At 40.9% G+C, this 12561-nt stretch overlaps 1 protein-coding gene across 1 annotated transcript; it reads left to right on the forward strand.

The window, feature by feature from the left end:
* Positions 1-4856: 4856 nt before the first annotated feature.
* Positions 4857-10920, forward strand: LOC149144087 (uncharacterized). Its single transcript, XM_089452028.1, has 4 exons — positions 4857-6208; positions 6407-7620; positions 7738-8448; positions 9584-10920. The coding sequence occupies exons 1-4, from the start codon at positions 4857-4859 to the stop codon at positions 10918-10920; spliced, it is 4614 nt and encodes a 1537-aa protein (XP_089308154.1).
* Positions 10921-12561: the final 1641 nt, after the last annotated feature.

Below are 12561 nucleotides of genomic sequence, written 5' to 3' on the forward strand. Positions count from 1 at the left end.
ACGTGATGGCAATCACCTTTTTTCATGTATTTCACATTTTTCATTCAATTGGGTCCATCGAAAGTATGCAACATGGCTAATACGTAGATACAAAATTAAATTTTGCATCCAACGAGTGCTCCCGCTCGAAATTTGAGTAAAATTGTAGGGAGATAAGTTGAAAATACGAGTTAAAAAAAAAGGGTTTTTCTCTTTTCCCTCCAAAATTTGATGAGGTAATCTAATCTTATTTTATTATTTCCACTATTATTTTATAATATTCCTTAGGAGGCCCATTTTAAACCCCTAAATTTCTCTAATGCATGTCTGTAATCACCTTAAGATTTTGGAAATTGACTCCACCACTCTCCTCTACAATTTTACCCTACGCAATGAATCCACAAATTGACTTGAACATACTAGAACTCTAATGACTCAATAACTGTGTGGTCTGGACTCCTCAATGCTCAAATCTCACAAGCCTCCTTTATGTTTACTTGGCCCCTTCTACCTTGTGGTTATCCTCTATCTACAGGTCATTTGACCTTTCAATCTAGACCTGACATGCGATATTCTTGACTCTTATGTTTGACGACTTAATTTTCTATTCATGGATTCAATTATTTTTTATTGCTCGAGGCACTCCCGCTGCCCATAATTTGCTCAAAAAAAACAAATTTGACTTGATCTAACTCTATGGATTTGATACCACTTATTGGTATTAATAACTTGTAAAATATTAATAGTAAAAATTAATAAAAAGATTAAAAATAACATACAATAGAGAATTTATGCAATAAAACCTTGATAAATTATCAATGAAACATCCATGAGATAAAGTAAAATATTTAATTAAGAAATATTTTACAATCAAATTTACAACCTCTTTAACTCTTGATATTCGTATATATTGAACTCTCGATATTCATATATATTGAAGTATACATTGTTACATTAGTTATGAAAACTATCACTAATTTGGTAAACCAACACTATTAAAATAACCATAAAAAATTACTTAAATAAATTTAGTTTTTTACATTTTCTTTAAATAATTAGTTTAACATTGTAACAAAAATATTATGTTATAAGTAGTTGTCATGATGATGATGATGATGATGGTTAACGTTTGCTGAGAGTTTTTTAAGTAGATGAACATCACACTTTTATAAGGTGTTAAGATAGATAACATATATTAATACAATGCAAAGAAGATTAAATGATTGACTATAGCTTCAATAACAATCAAATTGTTTTTCAACAACTATATGATAAAAAATAATTTGATTTATTATTTTTAAAATTTATATATTGTAAAATAATTTATAATATATTTTTTTCAATGAGATACATTTTAAACAAAATAACATAAATTTATATGTACATCTAAATATTAATATATTAAAATTAAAATACATTATAGAAATAAAATTACAAAATTAATAAGTTAAAAGGAAAATGGGAATATAATTTGTTTAGATTTATCTAATTCATCAATAGGCATTACATCTATTTTATATTACATTTCATATTGTTAAAATTAAAAAATCATAAAATTAATTAAATTATAATTTTATTTTAAATTATTAATAAACATTGAAAAAAATTATTATCATCCGTGAATATTTAGTTCCCCATGAATATTTTTAATTTGTAAATAAATTTTATTATAATATCATGGATTATCAATACCATACATTAATAAGCCCAAATGCCCAACAAATACCATGGATTAATAATACTTATCCAAATAACACTGTAGTTTAAAAAAACATATACAACTCCACTTTAAATACAATTACACATCCTTTTCATACTAAATTGTAAAATATACTTTTAAAAAAATAAATATTATAAAATATATATATATATATATATATATATATATATATGTTAATTCATTAATTTTATTATTTAAAAAAAAAATTAATAACACATTTCAATTTCATTTAATTTGTGTTATTAATTCCAAAAACTTCCAACTTGCACTTTGTCTCCCTTATATGTTGAATCTTATCCATAGGTTGATGGCATCTCTGAACATCATTAAATTCTTACACATTCGGAGTAAAGCTCCCTTGCCCTACTCTCGAGGGATCACTAAACGTGCTGGAGAACACTTTTCTATTTGCCGTAGTCTAACTAGCTGGAGGAATTGTCTGGAAAGTTATGGAAATTCGGGTAAACTTTAGAGAAAATACAGCAAGGATTTTTCTAAATGTAAGTTATAGTTGTTAAACTTCAAATTTTTAGGTCTCATAGACGTTTTTGATGGTGCTGAATCCATTTCCACCATCAAAAACAAGATTCAAACACTGTTTCTACATGATTTTTTGAAATTTTTTTACTCCCACTTTTAGCTGTCCAAGCAATTCCTCCGCCTGATTAGACGACTCCTTTCTATTTTATTTAATTTGTTTAATAAATTCCAAGAAATTCCAACTTGCACTTTGCATCCTAATATGTTAGATAAAATGTCGAATCTTATCCATAGGTTGATAGCATCTCTTAACAACATCATTAAAGTCTTAAACATTTGGATAAAGTTCCGTTGGTTTTTTGTTTTGTTTTATTAAAAAATACTTTAGTTCGGTAATTTAACTAATTAATATTAACGGAGCTCGCGGCGATGGTGGAACCCTAGCTAGGGTTTCGTTACTGGACTCCGTTCCATGGCGTTTGGCACCTGGAAAATCGCGGGATCGACGGCCCTGACTATCTGAGCACCGACAGTAGCTTTGTTTTCCACGAGGTTCTTTTTGTCGTTCACTGCAGCGGACCCCCACCGTTATTACCTGCCGAATCTGCCCCCCGCTCTTTCCGCTGGACGACTCCGTTTACGAACACGGTCACAGGTTTCTCACCGGCAGTTACTATGGGTGAAGAGGACTTATTGGATTATGAGGCGGACCCCATACCTCAACAGGATATCTGGGCACACACCAGCAGACCGTGCCTTATACCGAGGAGTGTCGCGCACAGGGTTGAGACAGGTGCTACATCGAGGATCCCGCATTTGCCGCACAAAGGTAAAGAAAAATTTTCTGAGTTTAACCTCGCTGAGGCTTCCCCGCTGGATTGTCCGCCTTTATCTCCTGCTACCTTACAGCTCTTGGGTCCTTGTCTCCACTCCTCGCCATCTTTCGACGCTCCGCTTCAGACCCACATTAGACCGGAGATCCCTGCGCCCCCACCACCCCCGCCCCCTTCCAGCTCCCACTCCCTCTCAGTCTCCTTTATGCCGCTGACCCAACAGCTTCCCCCCCACTCCTGCTTTCCCCAGGGCATTTCTACCTCGGCCCCTCGCTCCCCTATTCGGTCTGGTGTTTTCACTCCGCCGTTACCAGCTCGTCCTGTGGGATCTGCTCAACTCAGCTCCTCGGACTCGTGTCGCAGACTTTTGAAGGAGACCTCATTTGGCAAGCGCACTGAGAAAGTTAAGAAAGGTAGATGCCTACGGGCTCTTGATCCTGATATTAGCGTTATTTTTGGGCCTGAACCGCCGATGCCAGACGTGATGGACGCCTCTCGCAAAGTTCTGGTGGGTCGGGTTCGTGGGCGCACCTACACGGCTGAACGACTAAAGCTCTGGGTTGAAGAGATTTGGGGTTCATTACTCAAGGACCTTCCAGAAGTCATGGTCCTCACCCGGGGATGGTTTGCCTTGCATTTCAATCGGCCAGATCTCACACAGTGGATTCTCTCACAATTCTGGCACATAGAGCTAGCTCCTGTCATGCTTAAGCGTTGGGATCCCCTATTTGATCCGGAAAGAGAACAATTGGGGGCCGGCCCCATCTGGGTTCGTCTCCCTGGACTGCCATGGCAATTCTGGAACACGTATGCATTTATGCGGATTGGGAACGCGCTCGGCACATACTTGGAGCACGACCGTTCATACGAGAAGACAGGCAATAGATCCATGGCTCGTATACTTGTTCACATGGATATCAAACCGGGCCTAGTGGAGAAGATTACTCTGCATCATGGTCATGTCTCCCGAAAACAGCTACTGGATTATGAGGGTGTCCCTTTCCGCTGCCGTAGATGCCATAAAATTGGCCACCTATACAAGGATTGCCCATTGGTTACAGGGTTGTCTTCGGCGGATCCGAATGGCCCTCGACAGCAGACTTCAGGGGCCCATAATGCTGGAGACAACATCCCTACAACTGGAGAACCTACTCCGCCGGAGAATTCTACTAAGAAGCAGGGTGTTGAACCGAATAAGAGCACCCGAAGAAAGGCTTCATCTTCCACAGAGCCGCCGCGTACACGATCCAAGACTGCAGAAGCCGCACCAAAATCGGCGGAGGCTGCATCTACACATTCGGGTATTGCTCCATCTTCCCTCTGTAATCCTTTTATTTCTGATGCATTACAATCTTCTATGCACTCATCATTTCGGACTCCCTGCACTGAACTTGATCCCTTCCCATCCATTCTGTGCACTATTGCCCCGCCTCCACCTACTTTTTCTACCACACCCCCTACCTGCAATACTAAATTGGATTGGCCTGACTCCCCCCCTCTCCGGTTGCATCTGGAGCTCATCATTACCATCTACGGTCACGGACCCGCACTAACTTGGGACTAGGATCATCCCCTGGACGACACCACAAGCTAAAACGTGGCAGACCATCCCAAATCTCCTCCGCTAAGCTAAACGCGGTGGCAGACGTCACCATGGGCCGACAAGCTACTATTGAACGGGCACTTAGAGCAAATGAGCCCCGAACCTGTGTTCCCCCATGATCTGGCTCTCCTTCAATTGTAGGGGACTAGCCAACCCCAAAAAGCGTTTGGCGCTGAAGCGGCTTATTCATGAATCTAGATGTGACTTTATTCTCCTACAGGAGACCCTATGTACTGCAGAGATGGCGGTGAAATCTCTACAAGTTATGCTTCCTGGTTGGGTTCTACACGGGTTGGATGCCTGTGGTAGATCTGGAGGGCTTCTTATTGGAATTAACCCTAGAAAATGCAGACTTATCTCGGCATGGGGGGGCTGTGGATTTCTTGGGATGGATTTTATTCTGGGAGAACTCGACATCCCGATCAGATGTATTAATATCTATGGACCTAACCAGAATCGGTACACCTTCTGGCAACACTTCCTGTCTGGTCAGCATATCACTCAGAACACTATCATTGGGGGTGACTTCAACTTCTCTCTGGGGGCTGGGGAAACCTGGGGTCACCAGGCACAGTTCGACCCTCTGGCGGAACAGATGAGCATGCTTCTCGATGCCCACCACCTTGTGGATATTCCCATGAACAAGATGCTCCCCACTTGGCACAACCAAAGAACCGGTGAGGCTGCTCTTGGAAGGCGACTTGACAGATTTATGATGCATGAAGCATTGATTCAGATGTTTCCCTTATATAGGCAGTGGGTCGGATCTGGGGGCCTCTCGGATCACCACCCGATACTTCTACAGATTAGTGATAATAATCCCAAGCCGCGCTCCCCTTTCAAGTTTTTTGCTGGTTATCTCCAAGACCCGGATTATCACAAGATGGTTATTGACTTCTGGGCATCTCAACCTCCATTGCGTGAGCAGAGAAAAGCGATGGATTTTTGCACTCGATTAAAGAAGCTCAAATCTATGACCGAAACTTGGGCAAGAGCAAAACGGGTCAGAGATGAACAGTCCCTGAAGCAGCTGGAAGAGCAGATAGTTAATATGACCGATGAGAGAGGTATGGGATTTCAATCCGACGCCACAAAACCACTTTTGTGCCAGTTGATGGAACAGAAATCGAAAATATTACAGGAAAAAGAGGAACTATGGCGACTCAAAAGTCGGGCCATCTGGCTCAAAGCCGGAGACAATAATACAAAGTACTTTCATAATCTTGCAAACGGCAGAAAGGCATCCAATACCATTTGGAAACTTCCAGCGGTACCAGATGGGTGGGCAACTACACATCAACAACTTGCTAGATTGGGGGTTGAGCACTTCAAGAGACTCTTCACGGCCCCAAATAATGTCAACCTGCCTGACATTATCAGACTTGTCGGAAAGTTCCCTCATTTTGTTGGGGAGGAAGACAGAGAAGATCTTGATTTACCAGTCTCTTCCCAAGAGTTAGAAAGTACTCTCAAATGGTTTAAGAAGGATAAGAGTCCTGGGCCTGACGGATGGCCAGTGGAATTTTATCTAGCTTTCTACGACCAGATTGGAGCGGACTTATTGGCTGTCGTCGAGGAGAGCAGAATCACAGGGCACATTCACCCTCCTATGAACCAAACCTTCATCGCCTTGATACTCAAATCCGACAATCCCACATCCTTTAATGATTTTCGGCCTATCTCCCTCTGCAACTGCCTTTATAAGATTATTGCAAAAATCATTGCAAATCGCATCAAACCTATCCTATCTGTGCATATCTCTGCTGAACAATTCGCTTTCCTCCGTAACAGACACATCCAAGAGGCCATTGGAACTGCACAGGAAGCCCTACACTCCATAAAACTGAAGAAACTTAAAGGTATCTCATTAAAGATTGACCTAGCTAAGGCATTTGATAAAGTGAATTGGCTCTATCTCAAGATGATTCTTACACATCTGGGATTTCCACACCTTCTTATAAGCTGGATTATGGGATGTGTCTCCTTTGCTATCCTTATCAATGGTGCAGCCTCGGAAAGATTTTATATAGACAGAGGAATAAGGCAAGGATGCCCCCTCTCTCCACTGCTCTTCCTCATTGTCATGGAGGGTTTGAGCAGACTTATAGCGGATGCTAAAAGAAGTGGTGATATATGCGGCCTCAAAATCACAGAACAATTTATACTCACCCACCTCTTGTTCGTTGATGACATTTTAATTTTCCTCAATGGCAGTGTACGCGACATCATTGCTTTGAACGAAATACTTCAGCTATTTTGCAAAGCCACGGGTATGGAAATTAACCGGGACAAATCCACCAGATCCCTGATGCGCTGCACTCAACAGGAATCCTTGCTGGCGGCTCAGAATTTTCCTTTCACGGAAAGCCAGCTGATGGATGGTATCAAATACCTTGGTTTCAGATTAAGACCGGATGGATATAAAGTGGCCCACTGGACTTGGCTCATTACCAAAATTGAAAAGAGGATTATTGGCTGGCAACACCGACTACTATCAAAGGCGGGCAGACTCCTATTAATCAAAACAGTGCTTGAGGCTACACCTGTCTATTGGATGTCTCTTACTTGGATCCCCAAAGGCATTCTTCAAAAAATACAACACATATGTAATAGATTTCTGTGGAATGGCAATAAAAAGGGCAAGATTTTTGCTTGGGCCAGATGGGCTATTGTCTCAAAGCCGAAGAGATGGGGAGGATGGGGGTTAAAATCCCTGTCAGAATTTGCACAGGCACTATCGGCAAAGCAGGGCTGGTCACTCATCCAAATGGACAGCTTATGGGCGGAAGTTGTTTACCACAAATACATTTGGCCTTCCAGCATTACGGAATGGCTTCGCAGACCCACCTGGCACCACACTGGCATATCTGCTATATGGAAGGCTACTCTACATGCTATGCCCCTTATTCGTGACAACCTGCTATGGAGAATAGGCAATGGCGCTCAGGTTCGCATCGGATTGGATCCATGGCCCGGCTCTGGCAACGCTCATCTACTGCCTGAAGGTTTAATCTGACACCTCAATAACAGAGGCATCCAATATTTGGAACAAATTGGGGACCCGCACCGATCTACTATTTTTTCTCAAGCTTGGGTTACGGGTCGACAATGGCTTCTGACAGAGGAATGGTCTGCACATTGGCAAGGCTACATTCGGGCCCTTACCGAATCCCATATCAAGCTTAAGGAGGAGGCGGATGAATTAATTTGGGCCCCTGCCAAATCTGGTACATATGCCCCCAAACTCGGATATATGAAGCTTATAGAAGCTAAAAAACCAGACATACTTAACAACTGGTGGCGGGATGTTTGGCAGCTACAGGCCCAGCCCCGTACCAGACTCCTTATGTGGAATATCATAGCGGATAAACTCCCTACAGGTACCACCCTTAAAAAGCGAGCTTTCACAGGTCCAATTTGGTGTGTCCTCTGCAAAAATGAGGAGGAATCGACGGCTCATCTTTTCCTTCACTGTGAAGTCACTATGAACATATGGACACAGGTCACACAGATGCTTAATATAAATATTGGCTGGCAAGGCGTTGATATTCACACTGCTTGGGATCATTGGTGGACTGCGGTGTCCTCTGAAAAGGCCAGGAACCTTCCGCTGGTGGTCTCCTGGTACATATGGAACAGTCGAAATGCCATTATCTTTGAGGACTATAAAGTCACCTGGCATCTTCTCCCGCCTTCTATCTGCGCGGCCTACACTGAAATTCCCTTTGAGCATAAATCTAATATCCCTCGGAACATACAGACTGAAATCATTAACAAGGAATTGCCCTGGGCATATTTTGATGGGGCTGCGCCCCTACAAGGATGTGGGGGGGGTATCGTCCTCCATGTAACTGCCACACATTACTATCACATGAGATTGGGACTGGGAATGGGCTCTAATAACTTTGCTGAGCTGATCACTTTGAGACATCTTTTATACTTTGCTCTTACCAAACAGTGCAGACAAATTCAAATATTTGGGGATTCTAAGATTGTTATTGATTGGGCAAACAACACTTCTACTTGTCATGCATATTCTTTGAAACATATCTTGGAAGAAATTGTTTTTTTAAAAATACATTTTGGCCGGATCACTGTTTCTCACATCTACAGGGAAAGAAATGCGCTTGCTGACCGGCTCTCGAAAGAAGCGGCGGATCGTCACATAGGAGATTGGCTGATTGAAGAGTACACTCCAGATGGCATGCACAGCTACTACCACCGCCCATATATCGACGGCATACAACAGGGGGATCCCCCTGATACATAGAAATTTTTTGATATACATGGTCTTTCTTTGTATATAACAGACACATACGGCTCTATGTCTATAGTTTTCTGTACGAGGATGTAATGCCTCAGATACTTGTTATATTTTCCTACTGCATAATTTTGTTTTTTATCCGGTACTTTGTGATGTGGATACTGTTCCACAGTATCTACCATTTTTGGTCATTACAGGATGGATTATTCCTCTGAACAGTGGTTTATGGCCACATTACTGCATATGCTTCGGCATCAACAACATGTAATCTCTGTTATTATCTTTATAATAGAAATTGCGAACTCTATTTCTTCGGAAAAAAAACTAATTAATATTAACAAAACACTAATTAATATTAAACGAAAATATTTTTAATATTATTTTTTATATTATTTTTAAAACATAAAGTATATTCAATAAACATATTTTTTATATTATATTTAAAAGATAAAGTATATTTAATAGTGTTCATTACTACTATTATAGTAGTCAAAATCATTATGTATAATTATTGTTTACTTAATTTTAATGATTTTATAAATCATGTTGAACCATTACTTAAATTTTTTCAAGTAATTTGGTCATTTATGTTAATTATAATTCATTTTAATGAGTAACATGGGAATTTTACTTTCAATGTGATGAGTAGGATAGAAGGAGGACCTTATAAATATTAAAATAAGTATGAACCCACTTTTAAATAGGAATTTGGGAGGCTTCTAACATTTCAGATACTAATTCCCCGATCGGGGTGGTTAATGCGATGAGATGGGAAGGCAGTAAAAGGACGAGGGGTGGCAATTATGAGCCACCTTGCATCAAGAGATCGCAGCAGGTGGACTGTACGTTAGGTAGACTGGGCATCATTTTAAATTGCAGCAGGAAGGATAATCTTAAGCTCAGAGGTGGTGGAGGTGACGGCGGAACGGTGATGGGACAAGGACCAGGTCGCACAAGGGAAAGCCGAGAAGGAATGGGCTATTATGGCAAGTGCAGGCGGCAGAGAAAGATGGTGCAGCAGCACAAAAGAGGTCGGCAGGTGAGCGGGAGTGGATACGGGTGGAGGCATAAGGGCAAGCAAGAAAGGAGCGTCCTCGAGGTGAACGGAGGCAGGAAGGAAAAGGTGATAATCAGAGCAGGAGGAGTCGCACAGGGTCGACCTCCTGGGTTAAGGAAAATCCAGTGTAAGAGAATAGAGGACGGAATGAAGAGGAATGTAATGTCTGAGAACAGGGGAGGAAGACCTTCGCGTGCTGAAGGCATTAAGCCGGATCACTGGGAGGGAGAGGAACAGATCTGGGCAAACATGGAGGAGATATACGACCTGGAACGGGACAGTCAACCGCAAATAAGAAAAAGTGAAAGAGGTAAAGGGAGAATTATGGAAAAAACAAGACAAGCAACGGTGGATATAAGAGATAAGAAAGTCAGGGGCCGAGAAGAGGAAGTAGACATGGGATCACCCGCCAGCGAAATAGGACAGGGAAGCAGGGCAAGGGAATACAATGTAGGCGGAGCAGGACGAGGAAGGGGCCGCAGAGGGAGAAGAGGACGTTGGCAAGCTGGTCATCAGGAACAGGGACGCACCAAAACAGCAGGAAACAAACGTGGAAGGAAAACGATGAATCACCAGGTGCAGTATGCAGAGAGGGCATATAGTAAAGACATGCATGCAGACATTAGGAGGATAATTCAGCATTTGGAAGAGGAGGCGACCCAGGAGCAGTCAAAATCTGAGATGGAGGACTGGGAATATCTGTTGCCAGACCCTGGAAACACCAGAGGACGTATGTCCCTGTATAAACAGGCCTTACATGTGTATTGGGTCATGAAGCGGTTGTTGGCAAAGGCCATGGAACAGGTGGCCATGGAGATGGCTGAATTGGCCCAAGGCATTCCTAATCTAAAGAAAGAGATAAACAACCTTGATATAACCATTATGATGCAGGATGGCAAGCTTGACGAGATACAGCAGCAGCTAAAGAAGCTTACTCAGGAAGTAAAAGAGGAGGAGCACCAGCCGAGCGCAATGGAAGAATGATTTTTCAAGATATGTCTATTATCTCCTTAGTTAGGAAGATGAACAGCATGCTACCCTCGGTTATCTTTTATAATGCAGTTAGCAAACAGTGCTAGTTTCTTTGAATGGTTAGTATATATAGCTTGGATAAACAGACTCGTTAAATTTTGTTTTTGGATGGCTATTAAGAACTTCAGATGGCCAACAGACCCGGTTTCCCTTCAGGGCGGGTTGAGGCCATCATATGTATGTACCGGTTTTAACTTGCTCTAATATAAATGGTTCCATCTTAGCTTACAAAAAAACATTTCAGATACTAATAATGCATGGAGCATGCATTTTGAATAAATTTATAAATGTAAGAAATATGGAGCTTTCCCACTAACTCTTTTGAGTTCAAATTCAAGTGTGAATGTATCTAGCACATTAAAGACGTGATAACCACACAATTGATATTTCCATATCCAACCATGAAATAGTTTCATTTTCCAATCAAACTAATAAAATATATTCATTTTTCGTTAAATATAAGAACTTTGTATTTCATTTCAAAAACATTGAGTACATGACAAACATAGGATTCATCATAGCCATTCAGATCCCCTTATCAAACAGACTTTAAGACTAAAAACTACATCAACGACTATTACAATTGTCATTATGTATAGGATCCAAATACCATGATTCCAAACAAAACTAAAATAGTTTGTGCACCAGAGAATACGTACATACATATACCACTATGCATAAATGAGAAATATAGTTATCCTGAAATCCATGCAAACTTCCCTTTATATCTCCATTATCAATGGAGCCCAACAATTAACATCATCAAATGAATAAAACCAATAGGCCTCAGCTTTAGGTAATAAGCACGATGAATATTCTTACCAGAGCCAAACCGAAATGAAGGCCACATATAATACTCCTTCATAACAAGATTGGTCACTTCTACAAAAAATCAAATTAAAAATACTTCATCGAGAGAGGAGCCAAAGCCACCAACAATTCAAAGGTCCATTAAAACTCGATGCACCATAAAAACACTAGCATCACGACCAACACCACAAAAACACCAATATAACACAAAAACTAAACTATAACTTTCCCTTATCACAATACGAAGGAGAGCAGATAGTGAACCAATACCATAGGAGGTCATCAAGAATACCCTAGATTATAGTAGCATTGACCAAAATGAAACACAAAATTACCTGATATCGCCATATTAGTCATGATCTGAAGAGATCAAAGAAGGAGCTTGAACACTATCAGTCGAAGGATCAGTGGGATCTCCAGACGCTAAATCGTTCTGATCTAGGTGGATATTGGTGGCCACCCATCTATTCCACTTGGACCCCCACCATTGTTTCTTTTAGTTTCCTAAATTGTAGCACAATTTACTATTTTTGGTAGTTTTTTGGGTCTTGAACTTTGACAGCTGCTTTGAGGCCCTAAACGATGGTTTCTCGGAAAACCAACAAACCCATGGCATATGGCACAAGTTTGTAGTCGAAATTTGTAGTTCTCAGATAAATATTTCTAACGAGGTATCGTATGCATCAAATGAAGATTGTATGCCAAAGTTAGGTATGCCAAGTAAAGTTACCCCAATTTACTAATTTACAGGAAAGTTAGGTTTTTGGATATTTAGGGTTTTCC

The sequence above is a fragment of the Pinus tabuliformis genome, chromosome X, assembly GCF_031772625.1.
Source record: "Pinus tabuliformis cultivar Carrire ecotype Pingquan chromosome X, CPIR1, whole genome shotgun sequence".
Classification (NCBI taxonomy): Eukaryota; Viridiplantae; Streptophyta; class Pinopsida; order Pinales; family Pinaceae; genus Pinus; species Pinus tabuliformis.

Bases quoted from the DNA above. Each gene is read 5' to 3' on its own strand.
- LOC149144087 (XM_089452028.1), top strand. From the start codon at position 4,857: ATGGCGGTGAAATCTCTACAAGTTATGCTTCCTGGTTGGGTTCTACAC. The intron at 7,621-7,737 runs GTTTAATCTGAC...GGCTTCTGACAG, and splicing joins CGCTCATCTACTGCCTGAAG to AGGAATGGTCTGCACATTGG. The intron at 8,449-9,583 runs GTATCGTCCTCC...ACTTTTAAATAG, and splicing joins CCTACAAGGATGTGGGGGGG to GAATTTGGGAGGCTTCTAAC.